General features: G+C 48.8%; 1 protein-coding gene across 1 annotated transcript; it reads right to left on the bottom strand.

Moving 5' to 3' along the window:
- Nucleotides 1-11,791: 11,791 nt before the first annotated feature.
- LOC136500525 (vesicle-associated protein 4-1-like) lies at nucleotides 11,792-14,182 on the bottom strand. Its single transcript, XM_066495894.1, has 7 exons — nucleotides 13,867-14,182; nucleotides 13,307-13,377; nucleotides 13,006-13,087; nucleotides 12,792-12,907; nucleotides 12,581-12,658; nucleotides 12,353-12,472; nucleotides 11,792-12,230 (listed from the first exon to the last, which is right to left on the bottom strand). Exons 1-7 carry the CDS (start codon nucleotides 14,027-14,029, stop codon nucleotides 12,171-12,173), a joined length of 690 nt encoding a protein of 229 aa, XP_066351991.1. The 5' UTR covers nucleotides 14,030-14,182; the 3' UTR covers nucleotides 11,792-12,170.
- Nucleotides 14,183-19,103: the final 4,921 nt, after the last annotated feature.

Raw genomic sequence — 19,103 nt, 5'->3', positions numbered from 1 at the left:
GCGATACCCCCCTTACTCTGTGGTCTGTGACCCCACTGCCTTCATGGCGTGTAAGTTGGTGATAGTTGCCTTGTTAAAAGCTTATGGTGCCGCGATGAAACCGAGGGCTCCGTGTGGAACAGCTGCCACATGTGACGCTGCTCGGCACGCGCTGGTATCGAGGTTGTTAACCAAGTACCTTTACCAAGTTACACCGCCGTACTGTTTTGTTTTAAAGTTTTCTCCTTGAAAATGTTCGGGTGTTCAAACGGGAAATCCATAATGGGGATGCAAAAGTGTCTTTCAAGGTAAAAAGGAGATGGTTTGGAGAAAGGAAGTATGACATGATCTGGGTTTACAGAAAAGACGGATGTGGTCGAGGAAGGTTAGCAGTGGATAGTCGGGTGTAGTTGCAAAAGTCAGAGTGGACGTTTTGTCCCAAGCCCTATGCTTAGTTGACCGTGCTACGCATGCCAGGTTGTTTCGCTGCGTGCCCTGTGAACGTCGTCTATGTCGGGATCGGTAGCATCCCATTTTTGCGTGGCCGCGGCATCGTGCAAGTGCTCGCCATCTTTGTGCACTGTGCACTTCTCCTTTCCCAGCATCTGGTCGGCTCTCTACCCCGCACCGTCATTCACCGTACCGGACCCCCCCCCCCCATTTCCCTCTCTTTTCCTTCTTCTTTTGGTGACATGATCGCCCGCACGCCTGCCTCATCGAGCGGACCTCCTCTACTCTCCTTTATTTCCCCCTCCGTCGCTCGCGCAGGAAGCACACCATGGCTGTGCTTATCCCCATAGCATGAACCATCTGTGTATCCCATTCACTCCACCTCCACCTCCAGTGCGTTGCTTCCCCTCTCTGTTCTCCTCTATAAAGTTCCCTTGGACCTTGCTCTTCTTCTTCATCCCATTCCCTCGCATTCAGAGCAGAGCTACGAAATCCAGTCGACGTTGTGAAGCTAGGTTCGTCTGTCTGAGGTGATGGTGTGATCTGAGGAGAAGAAAGGATCCGATTCGTTGAAGAAGTTCAAGTTCCCTTGGTCAGTTGGCCTTAGAATTCACGATGTTTTACTTTTCCATCGACTGTTTCTGGATCTGTTGGTGCTATGCCATGTTTTGGATAATCATTATCTTGTTGTTTCTCCATTGTCCTCGTCTATCTCGACTTCTAGATTAAGTCTCGGTTGTACCAAGTTGCTCTTAACCATGTATCCCTAGATCCCCGTGTGGTTTAGTATTCAAAGTCGTGTAACCTTTCGTGTAGTCCCTGATATACGGAATGTAATCGCGTTTCCCCTTTTCTGCTTCCAGTTTCGAATCTCGGGATGAGATTCTTTTTAAGGGGGGTTGATTGTAGCACCCCGGTGTTACGATCCTATTTAGCGCCACAATTTCGACCTAACAGGTTTTACCGAAATGAGTTTCCGGGGCTTTAAAAATCTTAACTTAGGTTTTAAAGTATCACTCGTGGCAAGTTATATCGCACTAGCTAGTTGAATAGTTCTGGGATGCAGTCAAAACTAAAAGTTATAACTTCCTAAATCGGAAACGATAGGCGATGGCGGATTAGTGTTTAAATTCTAGCTAATTTTCTTGAATGTTAACTTTATATTATTGTATCGATGGTTGTATCATCGTAAGTGTTTTGGTGTGGAGTGGTTCGTAGAATGGTTGGACGTAGCGGGGTTATCCCAAGAATGGCTCGAAACTCTCAGAATGCACGAAGAACTACGTTCGGTGCTCTGTTTGCGAACCGGCGCGCTATACGATGAACTCATGTTGGCTTTCTCGTATCTTTTACCCTAGTCGCTCTTTGGTCGCGCCGGGTGTTTCCCTAGCTAGCTGGTAGCATGGACCTTGGATTAGCGAAGTTGGCCGAACCTTAACCTCGCTGTTTGGTGGCCTTGGCACTGCTTTAAAAAGCGTGCACAGCAATGATTTTGCCCTTTTGGCCTTTGGGTCGCGGTCACCATGCGTCTCTGCACGCTTGGGCCGTGCCCGGCTGAGCGCTGGCCGCGCTGAGCCCACAACCGCCCTGCATGTTGTCCCGCCACAACGGCTGCTGCTACCTCCTCTCGGAGGTTTGCGTGTGCGCCTGCCCACGCTGTCCTGCTGTCCCCTCCACGTTGCGCGCGGTGAAGCTGTGCTGCCCGGGGTCAGTGCGCGCGTCGCATCCAGGACCTGCTCGCCTGCGCTGCTGGCTGGTCGGCTGGCCGCTCATGCCTCGCAACTCGACCGTCTGTGGGCGCACATCGTGGTCTGGCCCAGCGCGTGAGCCGCTCCTACTGTGCCAATCACGTCGCTCCATCCTGTTGCGGACATGACCGGAGCGCGGACTTAGCATTTTCATTTCCCCTCCTCTGCTTGCCACGGCCGACAGGGCCGCCACCGTAGGCTGGCTGCTTGGGACCACCAGCGCCAAATTCACAGCGGCTCTGACTTCGTCTTAATGTAGGTCGACTGGCCGACCCCTCCATCCCCTCAACCGACCACCACCGTACCCCAATTTGGAGGTTTTTGCCCCACCATGCCATTAAGGCCGGGCTTGGCCGCGACCACCGCAATAGCTCAAGTGTTCACCTCGAGTCAAGTTCGTTGCACCGCTAGCCTCACCTCTACCTCCGCTCCACCCTGCGTACCTCACTTGAACCTCTACCGCCTCCTAGCTTCCGCTGACGTGGTCGTGCTATCACGGTGCGCCGCCGCGCCATCCGGGCGCACGTGGTCAGCATCATTCGGGGAGTCTCCGACCGAGCTGTCACCCCAGCCAGGTTCGTGGTGAGTCACTAGAGCTCACCCGCCACCCCTACCACTCCTTTGATGCCTCGGCTCACCGGAACACCGCTGCCACCATTGTAGATTGCCGTCATCGTGGGGGAGCCATTCTAGTGCACCTCCGACTTCCCAACCGCCACCCATCCGTGCGCAAGGACCCACAGGTGAGAGTTGACTCCCTAGATAAGCAGTAGGGTGTTCTAGTTGGCCGGCGTAGTCGCCTGGTGCCGCTGGCTGCCGCACCGGTGGGCAGAGAGGCATCAGGGACCTCCCTGTTGTGAGGATGAAGGTTTAGAAGGGTGTTCTTACGAAGCCACGGTCTGTAGGAATAGTACTTAGGACTGCGGGTTGATTCTGTTGTTCGTGGGGGTGTTTTTGCTTAAACGTCGGGGCGCGCGCGACATCCCCGCCTATGCCGTTTCCGCGCCGTCGTGGGCCGCCTGCTGCTGGTCCAATGCATGCCCCGCTTGGGCCACGCGTCCGCTGGACCGCGGGCCGCACTGCTGGGCCACCGGTTGCGCTGGCCGCTGGGCCGGCTGGTGTTGCCGCCTGGGCTGCTTGCTCGCTGGGCCAGGCCGAGCTGGGCCGTTTAATGACTGACGGCCTTCTTTAGTGGGTAGAGTATTTGATAATTTAGCTTATAAAGTAAGCTTGTAAAGTGTAGAAAAATCATAAAATAGTGAAACCAGTTTTGTTGAGTCTCTAAAATTAGGACCTACCTATTAGTATATTTTGTTCACATAGCTCAATGATATTTTGGAAGCCATATAATTAATCTAAGATATTGAATATTGCAAAATATAAACTTGTAGGAACTTTCGTGACAAATTGGTAATTGTATTAGATCGGAAATCCTTACAGTTGGTTCCTAGCAATGTTAGCTGCTCACCATAATTTTGTAGCTCTAAGAATAATTAGTTGCTAGATAAATAATAATGTCCTATTGCGAATAGAGAAACACCGTTGGTTTATAAAACTAAAAGAATTGTTGAGAAATAATGCCTTGTTCGACAACACGGATATGTAGCCTAAGTACGGTCGTCGTTAGATCTAGCTTATTAACGTGAGCGGCGTAAAGCGTATTTATACGAGTCACGATTGCAGTCAATTAATTATATCTTTGCATGGCGTTACATTGCATATCATAATAGGGATGTCGGTGGATCACGGAGTTGTCGGGAGTTGCTGGAGGAATGGTGCTTTTGGGGATCATGTCGCCATGATGGAAAGCTAAATTCTGATTATATTTTTCCCAGGCAAGCCCCGGTGCATAACCCCTACTTTCTACAGTTTAAAGTATAATTATGCATTAAGTTTTAAGGAGTTGGATGAAACCCACTTGCATATATATCTTTATTCCTATGAGTCTTACTAGTATGACAGGATCGTGTAGAATGCTATGCTACAGGACTCCGGTAGAAGCCGAGTGATTGCCTGTCACTCGCGAAAGATAGGAAATATATTATTGGATTACTATCACTTGGAAAAATATGAAAATGGTGACCGGGCAGGGATATGGTTTGGGTATTGGAGTGTAAGGAGTTGTGTCGGCGTGGACACGGGGCATAGCTTGGTTACACTGTTTTTTCCCTGTCTGGTCGGTTAAGGACCGATCGTTGCATATGACTCTAGGCAGGTCATAGACTTATTATCCCGAGCACATACTTGTGTATGGGCGCTTGGAAGACTTGTTGCTCTCTTGTCGCGGATCTGGCTCTTTCCGGACCGACTGTTAGGGTTTGTTTTTGGTGGAGGAGGTCCTTGCACCGCACTGAGTCCGGGACTCAGGGGCGGGGGCTTGGAGTCCTAGTTTGGACGGGGACCTGGACACCTAGGACAGGAGAGTGATGGGTCGGTCCTGCTTGTGCCTGGGGTACAAGCGGGGCGTGTGTTTTCGGGGTACCCAGCTGGGGGCATTGATTCACGAATCGCCGGGCTATCCGGTACGGCTTGTCTATGGTTTAGCATCATAGTAAGAACTAAAAGATGAAAGATGAAAGATGGACAAAGGAAATCTGATTGCTTACCACCTGCTTGAAAGTAGCACAGGTGCTTACATAGAATGGTTAGTTAATGAACCAATGCGGCTATTATTAAAAATCAAATATAAGGACGCATGCTTAGTAATGCTTTCTGCAAATGCAACCCACAAACCAGATAGCCTTGCATATCCTTAGAGTCTTTTCTTTTCTCCTGCCGGGTAAGTCTTGCTAAGTACAATTGAGTACTCAGGGTTTTATTCCCCCCCCCCCCTGTTGTAGGTGACAGGTGGACGCTTGAGCTGACCTTTGTGTGTGGATTCCTCCTGGTGGGCTCAGAGAGGATTTCCTTTACGCTGCGATCGTAGTTGTTATTTATAACCCTCACCAAATGCTTTTATAAATGAAGGTTCATAATCTGTTGTCATAGTGTATATATCAATACTTCATCATGTCATTAATAGATGTTTATTTCCGCTGTAACTCTATTCACATGTTTCTATTCCGCTATTCAAGTAAATTGTTTATAACTCTGATAATATGATTTCATTCCGCTGTCATATTAATAAATATTATACTCTGATGTTGTATTAAAAGTGATGTAAGAAATGGTTACAAATGATGTAAGCTTTATTCTCTCATTTGTGATCCTGATGGCAAAAATGTGGATTTTCGGGTTCTCCCCTGGGGTGTGCCCGACGGAATCAAGTAATTTAGTGTTCTCCATCGAGTGCTTAGTGTCTAATGGAAGACAAGCACTCCTGTGAGGCATTAAATTAGGCGGTTCTGCCACATAGCAGAATTTTTACTCTCATCGAAAGATGATGACATTAGGAGTTGGGGCAATTTTCTAGTTTATTTCCAAATGTCATGGCAACCTGAGGGGTTGGGGATACATATTTATAGGCTGCTAGCCAGCCAAACATATGCCAAAATGCTAGTCTAAGATGCTAAGATGATAGTCTAAGATGTTAATATGCTATCCTCTAAGATACTGTCCTCTAAGATGCTGTCCTTGTGATAGCAACAGCCAGCAGCCCCATAAAGACCAGACCAGCCAGACTTATCCATCATTCTTCTCCTAAGTCTAGTGCGTCGTCTTATGGAAAAGTTGAACCATCCCGGTCCTCGAGCAGAGCTCAAGGAACTTGATCCTCCCAAGAGGTTTGGTGAGCAGGTCCACAAGCTGGTCCTTGGTGTTGATGTAGCTCGCCTTGATGCTCCCTTCCTCCAAGCAGCCTCGGATGAAGTGGTACCTCACCTGGATGTGATTGCTGCATTCATGGAAAATGGGGTTCTTTATCAGGGCTAGAGCGGACTTGCTGTCCACTCTGAGCTCCACTGCTCTAGTGTCTCTGTCGAGGAGATCACTAAGCAGTCGAGCGAGCCAGATCGCCTGAGTCGAAGCGGTGGTGGCCGCTATGTACTCGGCCTCACAGCTGGACAGGGCCACCACCCGCTGCTTGACCGACTACCAGCTAACGAGGCACTTGCCGAGGAAGAAGGGGATCCCGCTCGTGCTCTTACTGGTGTCGATGCGCCGGCATGGTCGCTGTCGCTGTATCCAACGAAGTGTGTCACCCCAGGGCACCTAGGGTAGTAGAGGCCATGATCGAGAGTCCCCGCAATGTAGTGGATGATCCTCTTCACAGCCTGCTGGTGCTCCGTCATCGGTCGCTACATGAACCGACTAACGTAGCCGATGGAGAATGCTAAGTTCGGCCGTGTGTGGGCGAGGTAGCGAAGGCTCCCCACAAGACGCCGGTACTGCGTAGCATCCACCTCCTTCGTCGTGCTGTCGTGGCTCAGCTTCAGCCTCTCCTCTATCGGAGAGAGAGTTGGGTTGCAGTCGGTGAGCCCAGCTAGCTCAATGACGCGCTTGGCATAGGCGGTCTGTCGAAGCATGATCCCGGAGTCATCCTGTTGCACCTCGATTCCTAGGTAGAAGGAGAGAGGCCCCAGGTCACTCATCTGGAAGGTGGCCTTCATCTCTTCCTTGAATACCGCCACCCTCCGCATCCTTGGTGTCGGTGATCACCAAGTCGTCGACGTAGACACCCTCTTGTAGAGCATTTCCTCCACTGCCCCATCGGTAGATGGTCGCCTCGTGTGGGCTTTGCTCGAAGCCCATCCCCTTTAGCGTGGAATCCAACTTGGCATTCCATGCCCTCGGTGCCTGCCGCAAGCCATAGAGGGCCTTACATAGGCGGAGCACCTTGCCCTCCTTGCCGGGGATCGTAAATCCCGGCAGCTGGTGCACGTAGACCTCCTCCTTCAAGTTGCCGTTAAGGAACGCTGACTTGACGTCCATGTGATGAACATGCCAGCCCTTCTAGGCAGCTAGCGCAAGGAGGAGTCGCATGGACTCCATCCGTGCCACAGGAGCAAAGGCGTCGTCGAAGTCGACCCCCTCCTACTGCACGAAACCTCATGCCACCAAGCGAGCCTTGTGCTTGACGATGGCACCAGCTTCATCCCTCTTCAGCTTATACACCCACTTAAGGGTGATCGCGTGGTGACCATGAGGAAGGTCAGCAAGCTCCCAGGTGCGGTTCTTCTCGACCGCATCCATCTCCAACTGCATCACGGCGCGCTATGCCGCGTGTCTCTTGGCCTCTGCAAACGACCAAGGCTCGCCGTCGTCACACGCAAGGTGCAACTGCGCCTCTAGGTCATGAGGCACCGGTCTCGGCACCGGCTGGTCATCGAGAAGGTTCTCCATCGTACGGTACCGCAACGGCTCACCATCGTGGTACGCGTCGATGCGCTCCTCGTCGTGAGAGAGCGGAGTAGTGAGCTCAATCGGGCTGTGCTCGACACGAGCTGGTGTTGGAGTAGACATGCTCGGAGAGGTTCCTATTGGTGTTGGAGTGCGTGGTGGTGCCAGCTATGGTGGAGCCGGCGAAGGACTCATCGCAGCCGAGGTCCTGGTTGGAGAGCGTGGTGCTGTCAGAGTAACAGGCGCTGGGGTCAGTGGAGGCTCGGGGACTAGGGTAGATGCGCTTGTCGAAGAAGAGCTACCTACTCCCTCAGCTCCCTTGAAGTGGATGTACTCGACAGTGAAGTCGTCGTACGTCGGAGCCAAGCCATCGTCCACCGCCTTGTCCCACGCCCATCCTCGCCCTTCGTCGAACACAACATCATGCGCCGCGCACACACGCTGTGTCTTCGGGTCGAGGATGCGGTAGGCCTTCGAGCCCTCCATGTAGCCGATGAACACTCCCAGAGTGCTCCTATCATCGAGCTTGTTGATGTGGCCAAGCTCCTTGGTGAACGCGAGGCAGCCGAAGACCCGCAAGTGGGAGACCACCGGCTTGCGCTCATGCCAAGCCTCGTACAACGCCCTGCCGTCGAGCGCCTTAGTAGGCGAGCAGTTGAGGATGTAGGCGGCCGACACCACCGCCTCTCCCCAGAAGACAGCTGACATCTCCCTCTGCTTGAGAAGGGCCCGAGCCATCCCCACAACTGTCTGGTTGCGTCACTCGATGACGCCGTTCTGCTGTGGGTTGTACGGCATGGAGTAGTGGTGTTGAATGCCCTCATCAGCGCAGTACGACGTGAATTCACCTCCATTGTCGGTGCACAGCATGCGCAGCTTACGGCCGCACTCCGCCTTCGCGGCAGCCTGCGAGCGCCTGATGGCGTCCGCAACCTCTCCCTTGCTGCCGAGGACCATCACCCACATGTAGCGGGAGAGGTCGTCGATGAGCAGCAGGAAGTAGCGTCGTCCTCCCGGTGTGGCCGGTGTCACCGGGCCACACAAGTCCCCGTGCACAAGCTCGAGCCTCTCCTTGGCTCGAAAGCTCACCCGCTGGGGAAAGGGGAGTCGCCTCTGCTTTGTCAACACGCAGATGTCGTAGAGCTGCTCCACATGGTTGAGGCACGGCAGGCCTCGCACCATCTCCGTGGCACTGAGCCGCTTCAGGGCCTTGAAGTGAAGGTGCCCGAAACGCTCGTGCCACTGCCATGCCTCGTCGTCCTGATGAGCAGCGAGACAGAGAGGTTGTGCCATCTGCACGTTGAGGATGTAGAGTCGATTTGCGCTTCTAGATACCTTGGCAAGACGGCGATGATGGCGATCCCAAATCCTCATGACTCCATCCTCAACCACCACGCGCGAACCATTCTCATCCAGCTGTCCCAAGCTGATGATGGAGTTCCTCAACGCAGGAATGTAGTAGACTCCGGTGAGCAGCCTGTGCTCACCAGACATGGCGGTGAAGACGACGGAGCCGACGCCCTTGATCTCCATGCCAGAGGCATCCCCAAACTTGACAGAGCCTCGGACGCTAGAGTCAAGCTTGGTGAAGAACTCCCGTCGACCGATCATGTGATGGGTGGCGCCGGTGTCGAGGCACCACCTATCAGTCTTGTTGTTGCCGGAGCCATCGCCGAGGAGGACATGTGCTTCTGGCTCGTCAAGGTGGAGGTAGCTCGATGCTTGCATGTGCCATGAACAGGCCCGGCTCCTCCTCCTCTGCATGTGCGACGTGGGCCTGGCCACGTCGTGGCTGTTGACAGTCCTTGGCCCAATGGCTAAGCTGGCCACAGTTGCGGTAGGCGTCGTCTCGTGCTGGCTTGTGCTTGCCGGCCGCGCCGCCCTGGGCGCCTCTGCGGGCATCACCCTCGGCACGTCCTCACGCCCTGGCCTAGGCATCTCTGTGCGCCTTACGCGGCTTGCCACGCTTGCAGCTGCCAGTCGTGGAAGAAGGCTCCCCTTCTTCCGGTCACCTTGGCAGGCATCCCACTACTCTCGAGTGAGAAGGAGCTTTCCGCCAATGGTGATGGGCCCCGAGAGAGACTGTGGCTCATCGCTATCGACGACCTTGAGACGACCTATCACCTCCTCGATCGACATCGTGGAGAGATCCAGCAGGGACTCGATCGAGCGAGCCATCTGCTTGTACTTCTTGAGGACGCAGCGGAAGAGCTTTTCGACAGCTCTCTCCTCGCCGTAGGTGTCATCGCCGAACTGCACCATCCTCTACAACAGAGTGTTGAGACGGAGAGCAAAGTCGTCAACGTCCTCACCTGGCTTGAAGGCCAGGTTCTCCCACTCCTTGTGAAGTGCCTGCAGTGTGGACTTGCGGGCGCGGTCGCTGCCGATGCGTGCCGTAGTGATGGCGTCCCAAGCCTCCTTGGCAGTCCGCTTGTTGGTAAACGAGAACTGCATCTCGAGCGAGACTACAGCGATGAGGGCATCCAGCGCCCGTCGATCTAGGTCGTAGTCGACGTCGCCGTACCGGACTGCCTCCCACATGTGCCGCACCTGGAGCTTTACCCTCATCACCGCAGCCCATTCGACGTAGTTGGTCTTAGTGAGGGTAGGGCACCCACTGCCGGGGCCAACGACCCTAACGACAGCCTGGAGCCCGTGGTAACCATGGTACCGATCCAGGGAGAGAGCCATGCTGCCTGTGAAGGCCACGCTCTCCATCGACCCGTCTGCCACCGTTGCCGTGCACGCCTCCTCCAGGAGCGCCACCGCCGTGCGCGCCTCCTCTAGGAGCGCCGCCGCCGTGCGCGCCTCCTCCAGGAGCACCACCGCCGTGCGCGCCTCCTCCAGGAGCGCCGTCGGCGCGTCTGCGCCTGTCTAAGTTGCCGCCGCGCTCATGGACGTGCGCGGCTGCCCACTGCGCCGCCCGCGCTCGTGCTGCCTCCCTCCCCAGCAGCTCGAGGTCCGCGTCGGTGCTGTCGTCAGCAGAAATAGAGCAGCTGATGCTGCCGCACAGGGCCTCGACCTCTACTGCCGCCGCGCGCGCCGCATCCGCCGTCGCCGCTGCTTTCGCCTCCGCTCTGGCTACTGCCAGCTCCGCCGCTGTCAGTCTCGACGCCCTTGCCGTCGCCGCAGCGGTCTCTGCCGCCGCTCGCTCGCGTTCCTCTACCGCGGCAAGTTCGGCCTCCTGCCGACGCCGCGTGCTCGAGGCGACCGAGCGCTGAGACTGTCCTGCGGACATGACGCGCTATCGGGGGACTGCTGCGTGGGGAGAGGGCTGCTTCAAACGAGCTGCTGCTCGTCTGCGTAGAGGGAGAGGAGTGAGCAGGAGCTGCCGGAGCTGTTGCTGCTCTTAGATGGGGCTGCTGCGAGGCTGGGAAAGAAGATGAGTATGAGATGCTCAGGCTACAGGATAATACGGCTCCGATACCAGTTGTTAGTCGCTGAATTCTTACTCTTGGTAGTAGCAAAATTCTTACTCTCATCGAGAGAGGATGACACTTAGAGTTAGGGCAATTTTCTGGTTTATTTTCAAATGTCATGCCAACCTGAGGAGTTGGGGATGCATATTTATAGGCTGCTAGCCAGCCAAACATATGCCAAGATGCTAGTCTAAGATGCTAAGATGCTAGTCTAAGATGCTAATATGATGTCCTAGATGCTAAGATGATGTCCTTGTGGCAGCAACAGCCAGCAGCCCCACAAAGACCAGACCAGCCAGACTTATCCATCACAACGAATATGATCCTTCACTAAACAAGTGTCCATATTGCACAAAAGAATTATCCTCACGCATGCATGTTTGTCTCTTTGAAAGTGAAATAATTAATACTATATACAAGCGGCAACTTGGACATATTCAATCTCAAAAGTCAAGGATGCATGATCACATCTATCTGGCTATGAAACTGAAATAAGCATTTAAGAAATCACCCAATACTCGAATTCCATGAAAGCAACAGCTTGTCCAGGCCACAAAAAGGACTAAAAATAAAGTTCCATTATCATCCTCCTCTTTGGTTGGTGGGTTAGGTATACTTGTACCTAATTCCTCCAGCTCAACAGCTCCATCAGTACAGATCAGATGAACACAAAGGAACAAGAACAATTATATCAGCACAGCACAGATCACACACACACATCAAAATTAAAGGAACATGAGGAGATTACAAGATGCTAAGCCTAGCCCAGAATGTTTCATGGGACCAAAGCAACTGACAATTGAATGACATAAATCTCAGGGTGTCATGACATGTTTTTAATAGCAGCTCTGCAGAGAATATTTCTTAACATTATTTTCCAGCTGCAATATGAGTTGTATAAGCAAGTGGATGGAAGAATTACTGTAACATGATGGCAGAACTATCACTAAATCACCTTGGAGTGTGCCTTTTGATATTACAATTACACTTTAATATTGACAGGACAGCAGCTAGGGAATGTATCACATTCACATATTAAGTCCCACATTCCACAACACTGAGTACATGGCTTAGAACAGGAGGTATTATTATCAAGCAGTGGCTGATTATCTACACACATCCAGACCCAAGACAGAAGTTCGTGAAGCTCAAATCCTAATTACACAAAGCCTCATTGTTGCTTGATTGCTCCAATCCGAACCTTCACAAAATTAAGCTCCAAAACCATTTGACAACTGGAGTTCGTGCCCATAAGATGGTATGTTCAATCTGCATAGTTTACAGGGCTGCCTCGTGTCTACACTGAATCAACACCTTCGATCTGCTGGCGAGCAAGGTATCTCTCTCTTCGTTCCTTCTGGAATAATATAATCAAGAAATTAACGTTGGAGCACATGAGGCAGAGCTGCATCTCGAATACTTGGACACTAATTAAAAGACTAGGAACTGTCATTAATAAGTACAGAGCCATAATCTTACCCATTCGTCAATCACAAGGCCTTCACCAACAATACGGGGACCATTGTCCTCTGGAGGTTTCTTGCGTGCCTCAAGCGCTGCTTCTGCTTCAGCAAGCTGGCGCTTGAGTTTGTCCATTTGCTACAGAAATATATATATATATATATTGCCAAAATGTGTAAGCCAAACTTAATTGCATTGCATTGAAGAAAATTCAAAAAGAATCGAAAAGGTTTTGCTCAGACTTACTGGGCTCGGGCGCTCAGCATCCAAGAATACCACCCGCAAAATTTGCTCGACTGCAACCAGGTCCTTCTGCTCATCAAACTGCAACAGAAGGAATAACAACTTCAGTTTAGGCACCCATTGAAATGGTGATGGCCGATCAGTAAGTGAAGGTTTCAACAATTAAATTGAACACTACACTGAGTCTACCAGGGCTAGTGGAGAGAGGGTTTACCAATTCAGGGACATACTCCACCGGCCCTTTGACTTTGAGGCTGACAATCTTGAACTTAACCTTGCTCTTGTCCAATGGCTTCTCGTTATTCTCCGGATGCTCAACAAACTTGAAAACTGCAATTGATGCAAGGGAATGCACGGGTTATGTCATTATAACTTGCGAGCACCACAGCTAGCGATGATATTCATTCATCAGTCTCAAATTGAATTACCTGTTGCTATGATGCTTTCCCCTGGAGCAAGTACGCCGCCAGGAGGCCTCATGAAGCAACTCTTTGGTGCAGTCGTTTGGAACTGGAACAGCAAACATGCTTAAAATTAGTGCTCTGCTCATGGGTACTGTGCAGCTGAGGACTTAACAATTGTACTAGTTGCAGCAATTAGTGGTAAGCTACCCAGGAACAGACTGGTTGGAAAATTTGCCAAAAAAAAAAAAAAAAAAAAAAAAAAACACTTCAGAGAAAAGCATCTGGCTATAAAAGCGTAACTGAATAAGAGACAGTTGTTTGTTACCTTGAAGGCCGCATGGGACTTGCTGATGTTCTTGATCCTGACCGCGCTCCGGACCTGCTTGCCGGGTTCATCTGTACAAGTCAAAATTAGAGACCAAAATTAGGCTAAAAACACAGATGAACAGAAAATTTCTTTCCCATATCTCCCATGGCCTTTTACTATCCATCGATTTAATCTCTATACACGAACAGTCGTACAAAGTTAGTCTTTTTTATTCGTATATGAATAAGTCCCTTTTCTCACGAATAAGAGTTGAGAAGGAACATAAGCTTTCACCGAACAAGCAGAGAGAGGAGAGTTGCAGAAGCAGAAAAAATGAGCAAACAACACGAAAGGCGATGCCTTGACGAGACAGCGCAATCGAATCAAGAACTCGAATAGCAGCGGGAGACGGACGCCGCAGAGGCGGAAACGATTGAAAGGCATCGCCAGCAGTTGCTAGTCGAAATTAACAGAGTTGCTAGTCGAAAGAAAGCAATAAACCACCGCCAGCAGGAGCAAGAGTAGTCGAGAGGGGGGCAAGAAAGAAATCAACAGAGCCCCGCGCGCAAATTGCTTACATGGGAAGTAAAGCTTGGCGGGCGGGTCGAGGCGGAGGCGGCGCCGGGTGGGGAGCAGCGACCGGATCACCTTGACGCCCCCGCCAGTGGAGCCCGACGGCGCGCGGGCGGCGTCGCCCTCGGCTGCCAGCGGCGCGGACGCGGCGGACCCCCAGAGCGGCATGTGGCACAGCCCCAAGCGGCGGACGCCCTGCTGATGCTCCTCCTCCCGCTGGCCCCGGTGCCCCTCCTCCTCCTCCGGTGGCGGCAGCGGCGGAAGCAGCAGCAGTGGCTCGCCGTCCGCGTCGGGCGCCGGAAGACGTATGGTTGGGGGTGCTTCTCGAGAGAAGAACGAGGGCGTGGAACCGGAAGAGCCGGGGAGGGAAGGAGGAAGGGGAGAGTAGTATGATTGCGATGGCGACGCACCGGTGTGCCGCGTGCGTGTGTGGAAATGTAGAAGTAGAAGTGGTGGGGAATTGTCAATTGCGACGACGGACGGAGCGAGTGAATGGGGGTCGTCGGGCTGTCTTAAATGCTGCGCTGGGCTTTGAGTGGATGAATGGTGGGCCCCGCCGCGCCAATATCGTTATTTTTTGTGTCGTGTCATTGTGTATTTGTGTGCTCGTGTCTCGGCTTGTTTAGTTTCTTGCCTAAACGTTACTTCTTATTCATGACATATATAGAGCATTAAATATAGACTAAAAAAATAATTAATTGTACAGTTTATGATTAAGGCTATGTTCGTTTATCTTATAATCCGTATTTTTTAGCTTATTTTTTTAGTCGGAACAGTATTTTTCTCTCACAACGAATCAGCTGAAACAATATTTCAGCATGTTTTTTCGACGAAACGAACGTGGCCTAATTTACGTGATAAATCTTTTAAGCCTAATTAGTCTTTGATTTAACAATGTGGTGCTACAATAACAATGTGCTAATAACAGATTAATTAGGCTTAATAAATTCATTTCGCGGATTACTGATGGATTCTGTAATTTATATTTTTATTAGTATTCAAACACTCCATATGATATCTGATGTGACATACTTGATTTAAACCAGACTTTAGTGACGATGGTATCAAAAGTAAGTCCACAAATAAAGCCAAAGTGCTTTGAATGAAAACTATTAGGCTGTGTTTAGTTTGCGAAATGAAAATTTTTAGATGTTATATTGGATATTTTAGGATGTCGGAAGAGGTTTTCGGATACTAATAAAAAAAACTAATTACATAGCTCGTCTGGAAACTGCGAGACGAATTTATGAAGCCTAATTAATTCATCATTAGCACATGTTAGTTACTGTAGCACTTATGGCTAATCATGAACTAATTAGTCTTAAAACATTCGTCAGACGATTTCCAACCAAACTGTATAATTAGTTTTTTTTCATCTATATTTAATACTCCATGCATGTGTCGTAAAATTCGATATAATAGTTTGAGTTGAAAATTTTTAGGAACTAAACCAGGCCTTAATTAAGCTATATAACAGGAGCATGGCTAGCACTGAACGTCCGGTCGCTAGCCCTCCTTCGGCCCGCACGTGCCAGCCTGCTCCACCTATACACATGCTGCTGCTGCAAGCCACGCCTATGGCACACGCCAACATGTGTCTGATGCTGCTGCATGCCTACCATGCTACGACCGCATGCCCCATGCCTCTGCTGCTGCGCGCCTACACATGCCCTCCTGCTGCTGCTTCGCGTGTTATCTGCTAATGACAACATTTGGAACATTAAGGGGCTGTTTGGTTCATTTCCCTCCTCCTAAAATTCCTGTCACATCGAATATTTAGACACATACATGGAGTATTAAATATAGACTAATTACGAAACTAATTACACAACTTGCGACTAATTTGCGAGACGAATCTTTTAAGCCTAATTAGTCCATGATTTGACAACGTGGTGCTACAGTAAACATATGCTAATGATAGATTAATTAGGCTTAAAAAATTTGTCTCGAAAATTAGCCTCTATCTATGTAATTAGTTTTGTAATTAATTTATATTTAATGCTTCTTATTAGCCTCTAAACATTCGATGTGACATAAATTTTAGGAGCACCTAAAGAACCAAACACCCCCTAACACTCTGGAACATACTTTTGAAATAGATAAAATATTTAGAACATACGTTTACAACAAATGTGTATAGCCACTACAACATATACAATATTTAGATAAAACACTTACAACATATTTCTAAAATAGCTGAAACATTTGGAACATACACTTGCAACCTACGTATATAGCCACTCCAACATATGCAATATTCAGACAAAAACACTTGCAACGTACGTTTGAAACAGCTGAAACATACAGTTACAACATATGTGTATAGCCATTTCAACCTATGCAACACCAGATCTACTTTTGTAACATCCAGATAAAACATATGCAACATATATCTGAAACGCATGAAACATATTATTGCAAATGTGGTCATCTACTTGATGCCCCTAATGGAGCTCGTTGACGCGGTGCAAGGGAGCACAGCGCAAGGCGTGGGCGGCGCGTGACGCGAGGCACGAACGGGCGCAAGAGCGAGGAGCGAACGACACGTGCCCCGAGGTGGGTTGAGCTCGAGGCACGAGGAGCATGGGGCGCGACGCGATGTGTAAGAAGCCTGCAAGGGCTTGCAACGTGAGGCGGGTCCATCTCATCCGGAAGGACGGACGTCCTGAGCGTATCATTATCGATACAATAATGGTCTCTTATTTATCTATAAGATTTTTATTATTATTATTTTCATTCATATCTTATCTTCTCTTTTCTAATTTTCCTCGCATTCACTTAATGTGTGGATCAATCAGTGCATATGTTTGCGTGTCAGCTTATTGTTTACATGAGAGCCATGCTTTCTCTGTCTCACCATTCTTTTCTTCTCTGCATCAGCATTTACTTAAACTAAAAACTGATTATTATACTTGCTCTTAGCCGTTAGTAGTAGCGGTTTCGTTGGGTGGCGTGGTTGTTGGGTGCTTCCACTTAGGCCTCTGCTGTGGTTTGGTTAACTTCTACCGGCCTTGCCAACTTGACTGGAGTATTTTCCATGCTAACCTTATCCAAACACCCCAACGTTTCTACGTACGCAGCTAGGAAATGAACCAATTCATTACAGTTGAACATCCCTGGGTACGGTAAACAAGGTCTTGTTCGCCTGATGATTTTTATGGTTGATAAGTCGGCTGACGCTGTTTTGTTGTGAGAGAAAAATATCAGTTCAAACAAATAGACCCCAAGGTCTTTATGACAAAAGTAAACCAAGATCAAATTCTAAACATGAAGGCCATCCCTAGGTATAAAGATTCTCATTATCGCGGTCTCCAAAGTTATTCATAGTTGAATCTCAAGTCAAAAAGAAAAGGCTACCCATCTAGTGTGCCAAATAGGACAAATAAAAGCCAATTCACGAGCCTCAGGTTATCAGGTTGAGTCACACGAAAGGATGACCATTTTGACCTTTTTTAGAAAAAAAAAGGAAGTTTCATTCTGATCTCTACATAAGTTACACACTCAATTAAAGTTTAGTACAAAACAAGTCTTTAGCATATAAAAACAAGCTCTCAAAAAGCTTGCAAGAAATAACAGTAATCTATGCAGTAAGCTTATTCGAAAACGGCTACCTATGTTTGGTGAAGATCTTCATTACTATTGTCTCTAGGATACTGACTTGTCCACTTAACGTTGGTTAGTCTTGGTCCTTTTGTAAAATGGATCAGAAACGTGCCTAATGAGAAGCACTGAAAATAACCCGTAAATAAGGAAATAGTTTTTTTTTTCTGATAGTATCTTTTCATCAAAACTAAGTCATGTCGTGTTAACCAAAATAAACCAGATGATTGTGCTTGCTTCCATACAAACTTGAGGGGTGCAAGTTGTGATCTCTTTACTGAAGCCAAGGAAAAGAAATCAGCAGAGATTGGTGGACGTAAACCAATGAATGTTTTGCCTAAGCAATAGAGCTAATTAAAGAGAATACTGGAAAGTAGAGGGAAGTGGAACTAGGCATCTGTTATTATGTATCCATAGTTTAGTCTCTCTTCGTCTTTCTCCGGAGACTGGCTCCAGCCTGGATGGCAAAGGGGTCCATCGAGAGCTCTTGAAGTCGAACCCAACGTCCACCTCCTTGTGTTGTACTCATTCACTCTCGTCTAAAAATAATAATTCTAGATTTAAACCAATTTAAATTTTCTTCAGTTTAATAAAATTTATACAAAATAGTATCAATTTTTATGTGTTAAAATATATGTACTAAATAGTTCCTAGAAAAGCAATTGCTAAATCAATAAGTTTTTCAAGTGGCTAAAAAAGTTTGAGATCACTTTTATTGGATTACTCCTATCATTTTTAAAATCTCGCTTTAAAAAATAGAAGACAAGATTGCATCAGAAATCTCAGACTATTTTCAAATCACATCGACCCCCCTTTTTTTACTTTCTTTCTCTCTTATACATTTGCGTCGGGAACCATACCATTACTCTTTATTCTGTCCCACGTCCTTCCACCGCCAGATCGATTGACTGATTGATATGGGCATATATTTCCGCATGACTAGATTGATTTTCCAAGTACGGAAAGATTGGGAGTTGAGATAAGGAGCTATAGTATTGGAGAGCGTTTTTTCAATCTAGGCAAAAAAAAAAAAAAGAGATTGGGAGTGGATTCTTTTAAAAACTCTTGAGATGCTCTTATTCTATGTCATGGATGTTATTACTTTCTTACATAGATGATTAATTTTTAAATGATTTAACTTATTAAAAAGTAAGAATTGTATTTTGTGAGAGGGTTGGAGTGCTAAAACAAAAAGAAATGTAGATACGATGCTCTTTGTATGAAAATGTGCAAGCAGGCCTAGTTAGTTCCACTTTGAGGGCGATATGATCTACGGCAATTGAGAAGGTTAGACCTAATCCCTAAGACCATGCCTGGCCCCACTCTAGGCGCAAAAAAGAAATATTAGTATAGAAAACAATTTATAACAGCCCTATTCGGCTTGCTGAATGTTGACTGAAATTGGCTGAAAAATACTGTTCTAGCTGAATTGTTGTGAAAGAAAAATACTGTTTCGGTTAAAAAAACAAGTCAAACAAGTCGAATATGGGGTAAACCGAACGAGACTTTTATATGTACAATTGACACAGCAGCATGGATGGATTGACCTGAGCACGCGCTTTTGGCTTCACCTTTGTCACGGGCTTCCTCAGGGGGTGTGAGTTGACTCCATGGACCTGCAAAACTAAAGCTGCCAAAATAT

Source organism: Miscanthus floridulus, chromosome 13 (assembly GCF_019320115.1).
Source record: "Miscanthus floridulus cultivar M001 chromosome 13, ASM1932011v1, whole genome shotgun sequence".
Lineage (NCBI taxonomy): Eukaryota > Viridiplantae > Streptophyta > Magnoliopsida > Poales > Poaceae > Miscanthus > Miscanthus floridulus.
This window is presented reverse-complemented; position numbering and strand designations above follow the sequence as displayed.